The following is a 17,922-nucleotide window of genomic DNA, read 5'->3' on the forward strand; positions in this document are numbered from 1 at the left end:
GGTTTAATCCATCTCCGTGACTGGAAGTGCAGACCTCCCTGCTGTAAGCTGCTGAGGGGTAATCCACTGTGGCTGGAATGCTGAACTCTTGTGCTGTTCACAGCTTTTTTAAGAGGCCACTTGAAACATACGTGTACAACATTAGAAATAATTAACGTAATAAAAATACAAGATAGTTTTGTTTCTAGTGTGTTTGAACATTATAGGTTTGGGAGAGTATTAACAACCCTTTCAAAATTGGAATTTCTAACATAAGAGTGTATAAATGTTAACTTCAATGTAAAAAAGTACACTGTTCTCACATTATATAGTTAGCAGTGACTGGAGTAAAAGCTTTATCTATACTGTGCAAACCTTACAGTGTCATTTTCACTTGGAGTTTAAGTTTCTGAGGTGTCAACGCGGCTCGGTTGAGATGCATACCATGTTCTTGTGACGTCAGGAGGTTAATCCAAGCCATGACCTTTTGTTATTGAGTTCCCTCTTTTCCAGCTCATCGTTCTGCTCTCTGTCAACAAAACTAAAATCAGAAAGGCTTGCAATCCTTTAAGAGTGTTCTTGGGTCAAAGCACATATTTCATCTTAACAGTGGTTGAAAGTAACACAAAACAAAGCAGGAAGTAGAATAATCACTACTTTATTACATTGATTAATATACAAAAGTTAATCTGACATACAGAGGATACAGGGTAGCATGACTTAGCATACAGTATAAGGATGGCTGCAGATCATTTCAAAGTTGACTGTTAATGTGCACAGCTAGTCTGTACTGAATTAATGAAGTAATTCATGCATTCTAGCAGTATGCACTTTTTAGTCATGTCATATATCTGTGTAAAAAAACATTAAAAAAAGGCACTTATGTGGGGATGAATAAAAAGTACTTGTTGGAAATCTCATCACAAAACCTCTAATGAAACTCAATTTGCTCAATGTCATTATATCTTATATGGAGGTCATGTCATGCCAAACTGCATTAAAAAATCAGCGTTTCACAGAATGTCTATGAATCTGCTGGAAAGCTTTTGTCCTACTACGCATTTGGCCAAACGAGCAGCTCCTAATTCAGTTTCAGCTTTCAATTTCAGCCAGTCACGGTGTTACATTTTAGTGGACGATGGCAGTCATGTGTCTGTCATTTAATTAATGTAAATTATCCTTAGTGATTACATGTGACACACATTTATCCATTTGGACTGTGAAAAGTTTTGTTACATCACTGTCTGGCAGGTGTACTGTCTGTTTTTCAGTAAACAAGGCCACATAATTAGCTGAACATCTTAAGGGAATTTGGTGTCCTTTCGAATAAAAAGAACAGTACTTACTGGTACAATCAGACTATAATTGCATAAAAAAATGACAAATTACAAACCAAACTCCATAATTCTGTGAAAAAGGTTAGTAAAAACTGATTGAATTTAAAAATGGCTCCTTAAATTTGTACTGGATCACTTCAGTACAGACGTAAACATGTTTTCAAGCAATGGAATATACACCAGAAATACTGTTACATAGAGGACCATGAAGTACTATGTAAGTCAGCTCTCATTTATAGTCCAACATCAAAATTAAAATGCCAATTAGGAGTAATGTAACACAAACAAATGACTCCAAATTAATACTGTTTTAACGTATGCAAAAGTGCTGTTATAGGTTTCTCAAGTGGTCAAATCCAAGGACACTTCTTCCAAAGGAACAGCAGCTAAAATAAACATCATAATAGGTTATATCATTTGGCCAAGGAGTTTTAAACACATTTTGCGAGCTAAAATTGATGGGTTTAGGGCGTTAGGGCACCTTTTTCTTGAAAGCCTCCCATTAAAAAAAGGACAAATTGCTGAGTTGTTCTTTTAATGTTTGTTAAGCAACCACAGAATCCACTTTCCTTAGCCTAACCGTGATTTTGCTGGGAAGTAAACTCAGAGATCACGCCTCTCAATTCCTGAACAATGGGGTAAAAAAACAAAAATGACACTGGGCTCTTCTGCGTTCCGAGTTTACATTTTTTCAACTCCAGGTGTTACGAGCAGTCCTGCAAAAACACGAGGCAGCAAGGGCCCGTGAGTATCGTGCAAAATTGCTTACAACTGCAAAAAACACATACCGCCTTTGACATAGTATAACATGCAGGTCTTTTCTCTTCTTAACAGTACAAATGTTAGTTACCCTTTTTCAACATAGAAAACTAACGTTTGGCAGTCGTATACAGTCATTCCCTGTAGTGACATCTCAGACAACACATTTCAGCATGTAGAAAAACATCTTTAACAAAACACTATGTAAACATCTCTAGTATTGGTCACAGTGTTTCAAGAGGGGATGTCATACTGTAATTGCAATTATGGCCTCTGAGCACTTCAATCTCCAGCATTACAGTCTAACCGTTATACAGCAAATGTGCATGACAACACATGACACAGTGGAATGCAAAGGTGCTGCATCGGAGCTACAAAACTGAATGCTCGTCTCAGGTTGGATCTCAACAACCCTCTTATCAAATATTCTAATTCAATTCTATACAAGAGTGATACATACATGTACATAGAAGCTTCATGAGAAGATAAGTGTAGCCTGGATAAAAATTAATATTAAAAACCGTTATCTGATGTGTGCCATTTAAAAGCCACAGTGCAATGAGCGTCTACTGAGCAGTTGACTTTTAAAATGAAAATGTAGTTGCATCAAAACCTGGTTTTAAAAAGCTCATCAGCTCACTTGTTATTTAGTTGCGCTGAAATTTAAAGTTACTTTGTTAAAAGGTATAAAACCATGCTTTTTTAATGAGCTATGTATCATAGCACACAGACAGAAATCCTAATGTCATTCAGCCAAACAACCACCTGATGGGGACAAACTGAAGGCTTTCTGCTTCCTGACACCATCAGAGTTGCTACTATTACATGAAATGAATGTGCAATGACATATAATACTGTTGGTAGTTTTTCTGTTTTAACCACACGTACAAGCTGACCTCTGTCTGTCCACTGTCTGGTCTTTCCCTGGAGTGAGACGCTGTCTGCTTTGTGGATGCTGTGCTGTGACTGGTGGGGTCCCTGGTGCTGATGGATGTCATCTCATCAGTCACTGTTGGTACTAGCAGCATCTCCTGGTAGACGGAGCGGGCTGCCGGGTGAGTTTAAAGGACTCGTTGCTTTCCACCTCGGGGTTTTCCAGAGGGGGAATCTGTTTACCTGAACACACAGAACACAAAGTTATCTTACAACTGCAATAAATCTGGCAGTTTATTCTAGTGAGCCATAAAATAAGACATAATATATTTGCTTGCCAAACACAGAATCGGCTACTGCCTAATTATATCAAAATGGTCCGTCCTATATGGGAGCACATGGAACTAAATACAAACTAAATAAATAAATAAATACATTTCTGGAGGAATACTGCCCTTTTATCTAAGGATAACTTTCACCAATAACTTATCCAACAATATAGCATGAATAGACACAACATATAGTTTAGATGCAAAACTTACTGATTTTCTGAAAGAGCTCCTCTACATTGACAGCATTTCTGGCACTAGTCTCAATGAAAATAGCGGCAATTGATTCAGCAAATTCCTTTGCTTCCTTCATAGGAACTTCCCTGTAAAAAAAAAGAAGAAAAAAAAACCAGCCCTTAAGCAAGTGCGGAAGAAAGCTCACATTGAACAAGGGTCCCATGGCAAATCAAACATTTCCATCAATGCATTTCACCCATTCCATCTCTAACTAGTTTGCTCAGGAAGACAGATAAAGGAGGAGCTGTGGTTTTCATTAGGAGTATGATACACAAAAACTGTGTCATTCTGCATAACGGTTTGCCCTGTTCTTTATTAGTGTGCAGGCACCTTTCACAGAGCACTCAAACAGACAAACAATGTCTGGAACCTGTTTACAAAGCCCCTGCTGTGTTTTTGATTTGACAAACAGGGAATTTACGGTGGCCAGCAAGGACAAAATTAAGGGAAAACATTAAGGAACAAAATACTCTTTTATAAATGTTTTGGAGGAGAATCTGTAGCTTTATTACTACTAATAGTAATACAAAGAACAATACATGGTATGTTTTATGATTTTGGTTAATTAATAAAGCTCTTGAGGGTGTAAAAAAACTGATTGTGTTTATTATCAGGCAAGCAGAAGGTTGCTTTCCACACCCAGCCCTGTAACTGTCTTCTTAGCGTCACAAGACAATTACAGATTTCTATGACAATTCAGACATAACTTTCTTGTCACAGCTGACTTGACATGAAATAAATAACAGGTATGACAAGACGAAACTTAATTGTTTAAAGGGATATAAAGGAAGTGATGCAGTAAACTGAACAGGACAGAAGCTTGTGTTTTATAGAGATACTGCGGCTAGTGTTATATTTACCAATATATTTATCTAAACATTATCACCATAATATCCCTGACAGTCTTTTCTTACCTGATGTCTCCTAAGTCATTCTTGTTCCCTGCTATCGCTACAACAATGTCCTCTGGACCGTGTTCCTTCAGCTCCTTCACCCACTTCTTCAGTGTCTGGAAAGAGTCCTAGAAACAACAGAAACACACGGACCATCGTTAACCCAGGGATAGGTCCCTAATGAGAAACTGGCCAACATTTTATACAACCCTTGTCACATATTACTCATCGCATTAGATGGTGTTTTTCAGACAGGTTTCCATTAAGCGACCAGGAAAGAATGACATTTGTGGGTCATGGAAGAAAGGCATCCCAGAGTGATGGAAAAGTAATTCAATTTTACATCAGGCAACCAGCTTCTTCAGTTACACACAGTACACACACCAGGGAGTCAGTGAACACAACAGCAGCAGTGGTACTGTTCGGGATGAAGGGCATTTTGAGCCCCTTAATAGTGGAGGTTTTTGATTTTGTAAAGGCCGATTTGCTCATCTTTAAAGACAAAAAGTGTTATTCTTACCAGTTTAGTAATGTCATAGACAATGACAGCAGCTGCCGATCCTCGGTAGTACATAGGAGCTAACGAGTGAAACTGTAAAAGACAACACATTATATTTTAAAGTCAAGTCTTAATTGCACAGCAGCAACTGTGTATTGTAAAAAGTGCTTTAAAAAGATGACTTCAAAAACTGTCTATGGCTATCTATTATAAAGACGACCTTTAATCTGGATCACATTACATTACAAACCCACAAAACAGAAAGACAGACAGTTTACTATACTTTCAGTGGACCATACATTCTTCAGTGATGAGTGGCCAATGGAAAAAGTTACCTCCTTACAAGTTTAAACTCCTCTGAACGCACTAAAAAGGGGTTGCACCCGTGTTTAGCTGTTCTTATAGACGACTGCTTACAGCCTCTATATAAAACGTACCTTACCTCTTTTTAACATTAAAATCTATATTGGTATCCTTTAGGCCTTTACAAACACGCGGCATGCATTTCCTTCCCCAAGAATCACCCCCAATCTTTACTGCAATGTTTCACAACTTGCATTCACAACCGCCATGCAGTCTTCTTCCTCTGTCTTTTCCTTGTACCCTGTCACCTTTGCAGCACAACCAACTGTTGGCACGCATTATCAACAACTGCAGTCAGCAGAAATGTGTACCGGATCATCCCTGTGCTTATGGCAACACAAACAATAGGCAAAACATTGCTCTACAGCAACACTAGTCGTCAAAAAACGTCAGCGTCTTTATATTGAATGCAGCTTGTGGTCATAAGAACAACATCTAGGTTATGTTATTATTATTAGTAATGAGTTTTACAAAATAACCCCTAAAAAACTTTCTTGGCAGTGTAACATTTTGATTGAGTGTTATGTTGTTAATGAGTGTTTACAGAGAATGAAAGAAACACAGGTGTCCACAAGCAGAAGATATTTGCAGTACTTTCTCCAAGCTGTAAGCATGTCCGCCAAGCTCACTATATGTGTGAATCATCCTATTTCACACCTATTAATAACTCCATGTCATGAGCACCACCGACAGAGAAATGATTGTGTCACTGCCAGCTTCCTGATGCAAAATGTAATGGAAAATCAACTTCTCCCCCTCAGCAAATGATGAATTTCTGTTGTGTTGCGTACTCACCCTTTCCTGTCCGGCTGTATCCCAGATCAGAAACTTGTGTAGTTCATTTCCACACGGCACTGTTTTAGTGAGGAATGATGCTCTGTGGATGATAGAGAGCATTTTACAAGCAGGCTTTTGGTTGTGATATTTAAGAAGCACAGGAAATACATGAGTTAAAGTCAGCAGGACGGAAATAACCTGATACTAAAGCCGCATTGCATTGAAGCACTAATACAGTGTTGGGTCAGAGGCAAAAAAATAACCATCACACATGACAGTTACAAACAATTAGGGTCAAAACAGTAAGAAATATGCACAGTATGAAAATATCCCAAAATACAGTATTATACATAATACTACAAACGCTTTATTGTAATTTCAGAAAAAATATGTCATAATACAGTAAGTTCAATAAGGTGGATAAGCAAATGTACTTGGTACGTCTGTCAATTTCATACCATGTTATAACATTATACTGTTTTACTGCTGCAACCCTACTTTAACCACCTGCTAACAGTCACCTCATTACTTTATTAAACATGCATTAAGCATAAGTTTTAGGCTAAATGAGCCAAAGACTGAGGTATATTGTACTGTGTTTTTCTCTTGAAAGATGGGGTCATCCGTTTTTATAATATCACACTATCACAGCCCGATGGATATTGGGTTTTTGAGACAATGTTTTTTGAAATGGGTAAAGTTCACTTATTACCAATTTGGCTGCTTACATAGCAAAATATTGCGCTGAACTGATAATTAACTTTGGGTATATGGATTGTGCACAAATTTTGCATCGATATTAATGTGCAAAGGTATTCAGAAGGGTGCTTTCATAAAGACACAATCTCGAAGATTTTCATTTAAATAAATCAGCGATATACTCGTCGGGCTCTAGAAGACATGTCTTATAATTTCATCTGAGTGCAGACAAATCATGATCAAAGTGAACTATGTTGTTGCTGATTCAGTCTTTGTACTTAATTTGGTACTTCAAAAGTGTAGCAAACAGTAAAACACCAAGCATGATGTTTCTGTTGTTTGATTTGTCTACAGCTGTTGTACTGTCTTTTGTGCTTTGCACTGCATTGCTCCAACTTACCCTATTGTGGGACTTATGTTGTGGTCAAAATGATCCTGAACAAATCTGCAAACAATGCTGGATTTCCCAACTCCAGTGTCCTAAAAAAAGACAGATATGAATCATCAGTCAGGGCACTCTGAACACGCGCAGAAACAAGAGTCACTATTGATCACTATTGATTAGGCAACTGCCCGGTGACATGCCAGTCACAAGATAGGTTCCTGTTATAGTCCATGACTTTGACCCTCAAATTTACAGTAAACATTACATATTTGTGCAAGACAACATCCTGCATTTCCCACTGATCCTAAAAGTAAATAAACAACAACAAAGGGCTGTAATGGCCTCCATGACATTTGGTGATCCAGGCATAATAGAAGCTCATAACATAGCTTTACACAATTACAAGTATGGTAGGATCTGCTATACATCCAACCAGAGGGGTAACAAAAGATTGGGAAGTAAAGACAGCCTCTCGTTAACTTAACTTAGCAACCAAAGTGCTTGGTGAGCATGTCAGTCGGCGAAAACGGAATACACAGGCCTGGCAAACATTTATATTGCTCATAAAAGTTCCAAGTTCCCCTTTACTTTATTGATCAACTATAAGTTTGCAGTTCAAACGTCTCTGACTATGCCTGGTACCGATTGCGTTTTGCTAACGCAGCAGGAAATAACGGCTTGTATGTAGCGGTTAGTCTGATGGTGACGTAATGGATGATAAACTGTCAGAGCCGTTAAAAAATAAAGCCACACAGAATGCGCTGTAAAGTACAGTTAACCTTTTTAAAACATTAAATACAAGAGGTACACGACGATTAAACTGATTTATAAAGACTGCTGCGCCCGCCGGCCCAACAGCTATCGGCTTTTCACTCACTAGCTATCAACAATTGTTAGATTCTCAAGTTTTTTTGTACAAAGAGCAACAAGATAAAGTAAAGAAATAACCGAAATGTACAGAGTATTCGTGTCAGTTTGAGCAGTTAACGGCTGTTAATGTGTTGTTAACGTCAAAATGATGTCGGTTAGTTATACTCGCAGCAGACTGAAGGAATTTTCCCCAAAACTGGAACAACAAAAACATCTGTCACTTACCCCTAAAAGACAAACTTTGAGCTCCCTTATGGCCATGGTAAGTTGTGAAAGTTTTAAATCATAATTTGTCAGTGTTCACTCAGTGTCTTTGTCTCGTCATGCTTGAAACTATTTTTTTTCTCTTGTTGGATAAAAGAGAAACCCAGCCCCTGAGACAGACAGGCTGACCATCTCCTTTACTCTAGTGTCAAGTGCTGTATGTGACAACTAGAATTTCCGGTAGCGACCTTCAAAGTAAGACTCGTATAGCTCCAATATATTCCATATCGTACATTTCTTTCAGACATATTTTATCAATTTAAAATGTCATTTGTATACAGTTAAGATGATGTTTTAGTTTTAATCAATAGCCTTATGTATACAATTAAGATGATGTTTTAGTTTTAATCAATAGCCTTATGTATACAATTAAGATTATGATTTAGTTTTAATCAATAGCCTTGTGCCTTGTTAAAAACTTTAAAACCTTTAAAAAAGAATTACATATACTCATTTCCCTCTTTCGAGAGAGTAGACCCCTTGTTGCATATCTGACCACCATCGGTCCCATAACAGTTCCTATTAGTACTATCTTGCTTGTGCCTAAGATGTATGCCTTAAACACATCTTATAAATTGATCACAGGAAGCTTCCCCTCGCAGCAGATGAATGTGAAGACATGTTACAAGAATAACAATAATCTTTGTGGACAGCGACATTGTTTGATAAGATAAGACAGAACTTTATCAATCCCGAAGGACACTGTAGTGCCAGATAGATCAAAAAATACAGTACAAATTAGAGATTTACAAAAAACAAACAACCTCAATGAGTGTATGTGTATGGGTTAATGCAAAAGAGACAGTGCATATTAGAATAACAATTTTTTCGTGGCTGTAGTTAATTTGGCATGAACGACGAAACATAGGCTAACTTGCCGGTGAACATATTTCTGTCAAGTCACAGCCGGTGACTTTTATTTTGAAACGAATTCCGTTTATATCCGGTCTTTGTCTTTCAGTTTTTGTTCTACTTGATGCGACTACTTTCCAAATCGGAAACCAGTAAAAGCAGTAACAAAAAAAAAAGTAGGGTGGCTCCACTATCTCTTTAAGGTACTCAAGCTTTGATTCGGAGTCAAAACCCAACAATGACACGCTTCACTTCCTCAAAATGGATACAAATGTTTTATTCAGAACCTCATTAGGCCGGGAGAGGGAGAAGTATTCAGAGAATGTGTAATGGAAAATAGGAAGAACTAAATATAGACATCACTTCCAGCCAACATAGTTGAGTAAAAAGGTAAAACATTTAAGGCTGTGTGTCGGACAATAAGACAGAGATTCAAATATACTTTTTGGATCGACACTTTATTCTTCACAGCATTATTCTGTCGGCAACAATAAGCTACAAAAGTCAGAACAATATGAAAATAACCTCATGAGAAGCTTCTGAGCCCAATCTAGCATTTATCTGTTTCAGTCACAGGATTAATGATAACATGTAGAATCATGAGTCCAGATGAGATTGCTTTGATTTGCCCGTGACCAAAGCAGGGGCAGTCACACTAGCATGCCCCATACAGGTCATTAATAATAAAAAAAAAAGAACCGTGACAAAACATAAGAGCTGAAAATACAGTATGTTTGCAATTTTACAATAATATACACAAATGTAAGTGAGTCAGGCCTCATGTGCCTTCGCTTTAAATATCACTGAACGATGACAGCACTTCGCAAGAGTCAGGGATCAGTTGTGAAATGAAATGATTGACTTTTTACTCACTTCCAACTGACGCATGAGCAACAACTCTACACATCGAGTTAAAAAAAACAAACACAAAACAAGCCTCCTGCACATCCCTGCACACATTTTTGGCGACAATAATCATCACTACAGATTAGATACCCCATTGTAAAACTGGAGAATTGTCATTTCTTGTTGGAAGAGGCAGAGATAACAGAGAAGACGATTGCACTACAGAGCAAAGTGTTGTTTCAAAGAGTGGCTGTAACGATGCTGAGTGTTTTTCTACATCTTGCAGTGATAAATTTTACCTTTTGTTGCCTCTTTATTTGCCGTTAAGGTTTTTATCCACCAGTCAGTCGGCGAGGTACAACAGCACTGTGTTTATGTGCATCTGCCGTTCAAAGTAAAGAAAGCATCTACAATATATTTATATTCATATATTACTAAAAAGCTGTAATTTAAAATCAATGGATTTCTTGAATAGTCATCCGTATTCTTCAGAATACCACTTAAATATATAATATATAGACCAATTATAAATTCTTCATTATTCAAAGAGCTTTTTGTGTTAGTGGTTCTCTCGGGGAAACATGTCCAGTCTGGCATCTTCAGTTATGGCACAGTGGTCTCTATCCTAACACGGTTTGCATCTAGGTAAGGGACATAGTGAGAAACAGGGACTCTGGCCTCTTTGCTTGAGCCTCACCAGTGTAAAAGAAAATTAAATTCACGTACTGACATGGTGGCTTACGCTTTATCTTTCTTCCACCCCCCTCACTTGCTTTATGAATCCCTTCATTTCTCTTTCCCTCCCCTCCTTCTTCCTTCATACAGGCTTGGCACTGTTGATTTGATAATATGGTCCCCCTGGTCTCTCAGCAGTAGCCAGTTGTCCGCTACAGCAGCTATTCTACTTGTAATTTTTGTGTTTTGCATAAGCAAATGAAAAACAAGGTATTTAATGCAAAATAAAAGTATACGAGATTTTTCCATGGCGCCACAATCTCCAGTGGATAACGAGTGACACTACAGGACAACTGACCGGCGGTAGAGACGTACAGCAGCACAGAGGCACCGAATACATCACTGAGAGAAGACTTCTCACATGTTGGTGTCTCTCCTGTCTTTGCTCGGCGAGGGCTTCGAAGGATCTTTAGCTGCCTTGCCATTGGCTGAGGCAGAGGCAGCTGAGGGGTCTGCAGCGGCAGCCACCGCCGGGACAGGGCGTTTGGTTTGCTCCTCGCTGCGGGGCTCCGGGCTCGGCTGCGTGGGCGGGGCCTGCTCGGCCGGCGGCTGGACGGTCAGCTCCTGCTGCAGTTTGTGGCTCTGCAGGAGGCGAAGCTGGACGCGGAGCTCCAAGATGGCTTCCTGCTCCTCGTGGATGGCCTGGTTCAGGTGGGTGTTTTTGTTCTATAGGGGAATAAAATACAGATAGAGCTTAAGAAACAACTAGGTCATCTCAGGAAATACATACAGAGAACATTTTTACACTTGACTTAAAGTTTTTCTTGAAGTTTTCTCACCTCCAATTCCTCGTTTTGCTTCTGCAGGTCTTCCAGAATCATCTGAAGCTCTTCCTCATCTTCACTCTCACTTTCACTGTCCGATGAATATTCCTCAGTCTCACTGCGACCCTGCTGCCGACTGAGGAACACATAGCCGGGTTACAGTTGAGACCTCAGGGGCGTGTGTGATATATCATATTACACCATATTTACTACCTTAAATAGTTTCATTCTTCTCTTACCTCTGTATGTCTGCGATCTCTCCTCGCAGCCTCTCGATTTCTTCCTTCTCAGTGGCAATCTGTCTACGAAGCACCTGCTCAAGAGAGATCAGCTCCTCCTGCTCTGTTAGGATCTCGTTTTCCTGGTTGATGGTAAAAAATACATTATTTCAACTCATAGGAGCATACATGGAGTAGAGAAACCTATTACTGGGAAGTTTCACTCACCTGTGCTAAGAGGAGGTTGATGACTTCCTCTTCGTTCTCTGTCATTTCCTCTTTTGAAACATCTTCCTTTGAGAGGCTCGCAATCTCCTGGGCGATCTTACTCTCACACTCCTAAAAGGCAGAAGGAGGAGTTTGTCGTCTTACCATATGTATCAGTACAGAAATTACAGTAATAGTGCAGGTGTACTACAGAAGAAAAGCAAGTAGTACATATACAACCTACCTGACGTTTGGCCTCCCTCAGCTTGCGTTTTAAAGCAGTCAGGATCCTCTGAACCTCCCAGAGTCGCTCCTCTTTAGATAAGTCCTTCACCCCAGCCTGCAGGTCCCTGTGCAGGCAGTTCAGCAGGAACTCCTTAATGACAAACATGTTAAGATTTAGTTGAAATCCGAACAAAATGAGTGATTAATGGTCATTAAAATGAAAAATAAAGCTGCAGAAATCAGTTCGAGAGACAAGACAGACTTCCTTTAAGAATATGCATGAGCATTTAATATGCAGGCATCTAATTTCACATGTATTACTTCTTAAGAAAGGTAGAGGAGACAGCACTGATTTTAAAAAGTTGCTACTGAAAAGTTGAAGATGTCTGCATCAGGTTAAAAGTCTCTATTAATAAATTCTGTCAGAAAATTTAAACAAACAAATTGTGTGCAGGGGGGCTGAACTCACCTGTCGTCTGATCTCCTCCTTGATGCTCTCTGCCGTCTCGGGCAGCGCCGGCATTGTCGCCATGTTGGACCAGCGGAGCGGCCGCACCACCGGCTTCAGGACTACGTCTCCAAACAGCTCCCTCACGTGTGTGAAGAACATGTAAAGGACACGGTTCCCAATCTGAACACAAGGGAAAACAACACAGTGAAGCACACAAGCCCAAAGAGCTTTGCACAAACTGCATATGAGACAGTTTGTGTCTGCATTGTGTGTGAGACTGTAGTAATTAACAGAATAGTCTCTGTGCCACCTTCTGCACAATTCAAATTCCAGCATGTTTACTTAGGCTGATTAAGCTGACCCCGGGCTCCGCTCATTAATTGAAAGAAGTGTTTATTTAACAGTGTTGTGGCTACTGCTGCTGTAGACTCAGAAAAAGTGGAGCAGCCACAGAGACGTCCCCTATGGGAACAAATTAGTTTCACTAAACTGGGCCAGGGTTTCAGAGATGAACTGACTGTTTGATCTAATAAAAACTTGGCTGCTTTGTTGCTAAGGGGAGGCTTCTTATCTTCGAGGTACACTCGAGCCTGAGCACATTCTTCTGCTTGCGGTTTAGTTTCCTGTTGCTGCTCAGTTGCTGCTCTCTGCATCTTCACACGATCTTTTCGCCAGTGTTGCCCCTCAAATTCAAATGTCTTAATGTGATGTCTTCTCTCTCACCTGTATGGTTGGGTTGAGGACGATGGAGATGTTCTGAATGTTCATCTTGGTGTCCGCCTCCCTGACGATGACGTGGTCCATGTGTGTGACGAGCCAGGAGAGAATAAGCCGGCTCTCCGAAGGCACCTCGGCCAGCAGCCTTTGGAACTCCGTCACCTTCTCTGCCTCCACCTGCCGTCCGCAGGCGTCCTCGAAGCGCTGGGCCAGATCCCGGCCCAGCACGTTCTCCGGCAGCTCGCGGAGGTACTGCTTCAGGAGGCTGGCAACCGTGTGGGGGTCGTACTCCTCCAGGCAGGGGCACTCCTCGCGGTCGTATGCTGCTTTCAACTCATCCACCTTGGACTTCATACCTGACAGGGAGAGAGGTTAAATTGGACATGAAAATACTGAGAGATGTTTTTACAATTTGTCTTCCAACAGCCTCCAAAAGTTTCCATACCTGAGACCCTGTAGATGCCTTCACACTTCATGCCATAATTTTCAATGTAGTCCACACATTCTCTGAAGATGGCTGGCAGCTGGATACCATCATACAGAGCTGTCCTCTTCACAGCTTCAGCCAGAGGGGCTCCAAAGATGGGCCTAAAGGTCGGGATCTCTACTGGGACCGGCTCTGCCTCTGTTGTCGGTTTCTTCTTCTTCTTTTTCTCCTTCCACTGTTTGACCACGTCTGCAGCCGTCAGGTCCTTCGACTTCTTATCTTTGGCCTTGTCCTCCTTAGGGCCCTTCTCCTTCACCTTGAAGTCCTTCTCCTTCTTCTTGGAGAAGCTGGGCTTCTTGAAAACATGGATTCCCTTGGAGCGCTTCATCTTGGACGGGCTCTCTGCTTCATCGGCGGAACTGTCCTCCTGGAAGGCAGCGTATCCTTCCGCTGTGAAAGCAAAAGGGTAGAAATAGGGTTAGATATGAGGGGAGAAACACCTCTGTTTTCTTATCTTCCTCCTCCTACCACAGAATCATAATAGCAGTGAAATAGAAACAGGAAGAGAGATGTGTGAGAGAGTGAAGATAGCAAAGGAGGGGGAGAGCGGGGACTTAGAAAAGAGGTCAGCAACCGATTTAGCATAGCTCCCACTGCACCTTACGCATCTCCTCTCAAGAACAGCCTCAATTAAAACATTTTCTCTCAGCGCAAACAGCTACAACATGGTGTCAAAGTGGCCTCTTCACAGTGTATGTCTCCTCCTATTATCTTTACTCTGGGTTTCCCCCCCTGAACAGAGCCTGTTTATCACACCGCTGCCCAAGACACACCTTCATCGGGCTCTCTGGGTGTGCTCTGAAACTGTCCATCTCTTCCTCTCTCGCACCATACCCCGGAGTAAGAGCTAAATACGGACACGGAAAAATCCTGATACAGAGTGGACAATGAGCCTGACAACCGCTCAGTGACAAATGCTCTCAGTACAGGAACACATCTCACTGCTGCAGGCGGCGATGGCCAACAGGATGGAAAAGTGTGGAGCTCTTTCTCTGTCTTTACTCCGCTTCGCTACTGAGGAGACCTTCAGCAACATTACAGAGGTATTCAGTCTTAAACTGCTGTAAAGCTGAGGCCTGCTAGATGAAGAAGATGCCAGCTGACAGATGCCAAAGGACAAGGACGGTGTTATTCTACATTTGTGTTAGTGTCAACAAATCCCATGAGTAGTATCTGCTGCATTGTAGCCCCACAGGATCTCTAATAACACTATGAAAAAACCCAGAAATAAAGACATATCACTGACAGAATTATTAGTCTTTTTTTTTTAAGCTTCACATCAGATGCTTCCTTTTACTCAATTTATGCTCTTTGGCATGCCAACTTAATACTGACTAATTGTACTATTTACCTGCAAGGTCGCCTAAATTATATTTCATAATAATGAGACATTGCTTAGTTATTAAGGTGCTACTAAGTTTTATTACAGTGTAAAAGAGGAAGCAAAAACAAGCAGTAAAGGAGCAGTTCACCCCTGGAAAAAGCCACCGTCAGTCAAAGCTGGTGTTCTCTGTAATCGATAGAAGCAATAATATTTGAAATTGCCACCATAGCTGTGGAGAAAGTTGTACAAGCAGCTCGTGGTTACACCCATTCTACATTCCTACAATACCCAGCATGCTTATTTGAAACCAGCTTGTTTTACTAGAAGTCTCCCTTATGTTTTCTCAAACCCATGAACATTAATTTGTTTTACTGTATTGTTTTGACCAAGAAATTGGTGCCCAAAGTCACTTAAATTTTCTAAGCATTAAAAATATTTGTGTAGCTTTAAGAGCTCAAAAATGGCAGGAAAATTCAGAAAATGTCAGTTGTGCAAAAAGCTTTTTGTTTAACTGTTTCCTAAATTTCCCTCGGGATCAATAAAGTGTCTATCTAACTATCTGCTATTACAAAACTGTCAAAGTCAAATAGCACAATAATATCATTTCTTACTCCTCTTCTCCTTCTTCTTGAATTTGTTCTTCTTCTTGCTGTGCTCCTTGTCGTCGTCTGACACGTAGGCGTCCGGGGCCTCATGGTGATGTCCATCATGAGGCGGCGACGGTTCGCCTGTTCGGTACAAGCCAGGGAACTTGGTGGGACTGATCTCCTCAGAGCTGGGGGTGCGGGCCACGCCCCCAGGGTGCTCAGCCCTGCGCTGCTCTGAAGGGCTGCTGCTGGGGGGCAGGAAGCACTCAGTCATGGCTGCTGTGGCCTTCTCACTCCTCTGACTGGCACATTACCTCTCCATCACACCTGCAGAGGGCACAAATACAAGATGTTAACTTAAGACGATCCTGCATTCGACTTTCAAGTGTAGATAAACGTTCTTTTATTAATCCTTCTGCTCTTCACTCGTGTGTTATCTCCCACTTATCTATATCAAAGGGAGTGGGCAGTTCTGTTTTTCTCTCTGAGTTTTTCAAGTTTACATTTTTGGTATGTTTATTTGTAGTAGTAGAGATCAGACCTGCTTCAGTACTCTTCACCATCGATTACTAAACCTTTTAACACTCTATTGTTTCATTCCATTGGCTGATTTTCAACTTTCAACCTGTACCTATTTATAGACGTTTGAATTGATTTTAATGTGGCTTGAGTTTAACATATTTGTTGCACTGTATTTCTTCTCATTCAACATATTTCCCCTGCTGTATTTAGGAGGACTTTATCTACTTTTGTACATATTATTTACTCAGGCTATATTGAGACCTGCAGAAGTAGCTCTTAATGTTAAATATGTGCATTAACAACAATAACAAGAACAATCAAAACAAATTCCTCTGACTGTCTCAGCAGTATGAGTACCACCAAATGGAAATCTAAATCATAGTTTTAGTTTTAGAACAAAACACTTTAAGCAAAGGTGCAACTTTCACATTATATTCGGCCAAACTGTGACAATGTTTGGCAAGATACCTTACCTTACATTTAGAATAATATTCTAACATGTAGCAGCTCTATTGATTGGTGAACCAAACTTTTGTAAACAGAAAGTTAAAGCACAATACAATAAGTTGTTGCCCTTTCCTACTTCATCTTCCTTCTTCCCTGATTATTTGAATGATGACTGTACAAACTGAACTGCAACAGTAATGTCCACCCACCAGATGGGGCTCTGCTATATGAACAATCACATTTGCGATGTCCTACCTCTTACATGCTAAATCTGCAATCATCAGTCACAAAACTGCAGTCCACTTCATCAACGGAAGAATCTGATTTATAAAAAGTAGATAAATATTATAGAGTTACAGATTTTGACAGTCTTTTATAAGAACAGTGTCATTTCTGTATTGTTTATGTTGAATTAAGCACAAAAAGGAACAGCTCAGCCACCAGGTTAGGTGAAGATTTTAGGAAGTAGATTAATTTACATAATCTCAGCTAGGGCGTTGAGCATTTAAAATATATGAACTAAATTTAACAAACTATCATCATAAGATGTTTATCAAACTGACAGCTGGTTAAAGCTCTCCTTTTACATATTAATATTACAAACAACTTAAGTTGATGTTAAGTGGTTAGTTTGTGTGGTTCTTTTTCAATATGCTGCAGAACCAGGAAGACAGGTGTGATGAATGATGTCACACAACAGCTATGGGATCACTAAAACTGTCTAAATTAAACACTGAGCACAAAGTCTATTAATAAAGTCTGTTTGTTTGTCTGTCTGACATCTTAATCTTTCGTCGCATTGAGCAGATTATCCTCAGTTTTCTTGCCTTTTCCTGATTTCAAAGGAAAACTAATCAAACACAACCAGGCACATTGCAACAACTCACTGTTATAACACTCATGTTAGCGTCTGTACTAATGAATTTAAGCATATTGACATAAATAACAGTCAAAATGTAGAGGCTTTCCTCTGAATGGAGGGGCCCATATGCTAACGTTAGTTCAGCTAGCTGCCAATCTGCTAAGCTAGCTGATTAGCCAGCCTGTCCGTTACGGGTTAAGCCGCTGTTTGGTCCTGGCAAAATCAGCATGAGATGTATAGTTACCTACATGTACTAAACTCTATTTCCCACCAGCTGCACTGTCGTTGAACAAGCAAAGCTCAAAAGACAATAAACTTTACCAAGTACTATCCCGTTCGGTCAATTTCAGAGTAGAGCTTCCGGATATCTGTATACTAAATAAACCCATCTACGCTTGCGCGCAAGCCCAAATG

General features: G+C 40.2%; 2 protein-coding genes across 3 annotated transcripts; both read right to left on the bottom strand.

The window, feature by feature from the left end:
- Nucleotides 1-635: 635 nt before the first annotated feature.
- On the bottom strand, nt 636-8,380 carry rab31 (RAB31, member RAS oncogene family). Its single transcript, XM_069684818.1, has 7 exons — nt 8,226-8,380; nt 7,146-7,225; nt 6,065-6,146; nt 4,928-4,999; nt 4,429-4,535; nt 3,491-3,600; nt 636-3,191 (listed from the first exon to the last, which is right to left on the bottom strand). The coding sequence occupies exons 1-7, from the start codon at nt 8,259-8,261 to the stop codon at nt 3,094-3,096; spliced, it is 585 nt and encodes a 194-aa protein (XP_069540919.1). The 5' UTR covers nt 8,262-8,380; the 3' UTR covers nt 636-3,093.
- Nucleotides 8,381-9,417: 1,037 nt separating this feature from the next.
- Nucleotides 9,418-17,892, bottom strand: ralbp1 (ralA binding protein 1). 2 transcript variants are annotated; one of them, XM_069685533.1, is made up of 10 exons: nt 17,830-17,892; nt 15,702-16,004; nt 13,725-14,156; nt 13,286-13,635; nt 12,581-12,742; nt 12,131-12,262; nt 11,908-12,018; nt 11,701-11,822; nt 11,477-11,597; nt 9,418-11,363 (listed from the first exon to the last, which is right to left on the bottom strand). In XM_069685533.1, the coding sequence occupies exons 2-10, from the start codon at nt 15,949-15,951 to the stop codon at nt 11,055-11,057; spliced, it is 1,989 nt and encodes a 662-aa protein (XP_069541634.1). In that variant the 5' UTR covers nt 15,952-16,004; nt 17,830-17,892; the 3' UTR covers nt 9,418-11,054. The 2 variants fall into 2 exon arrangements, with proteins under 2 accessions (XP_069541634.1, XP_069541636.1); XM_069685535.1 differs by having other exon boundaries at nt 17,757-17,837.
- Between the last annotated feature and the right edge of the window lie 30 nt (nt 17,893-17,922).

Source organism: Semicossyphus pulcher, unplaced genomic scaffold, assembly GCF_022749685.1.
Source record: "Semicossyphus pulcher isolate SPU_LCO1_2020_fin unplaced genomic scaffold, fSemPul1.0.p SCAF_7, whole genome shotgun sequence".
Classification (NCBI taxonomy): domain Eukaryota; kingdom Metazoa; phylum Chordata; class Actinopteri; order Labriformes; family Labridae; genus Semicossyphus; species Semicossyphus pulcher.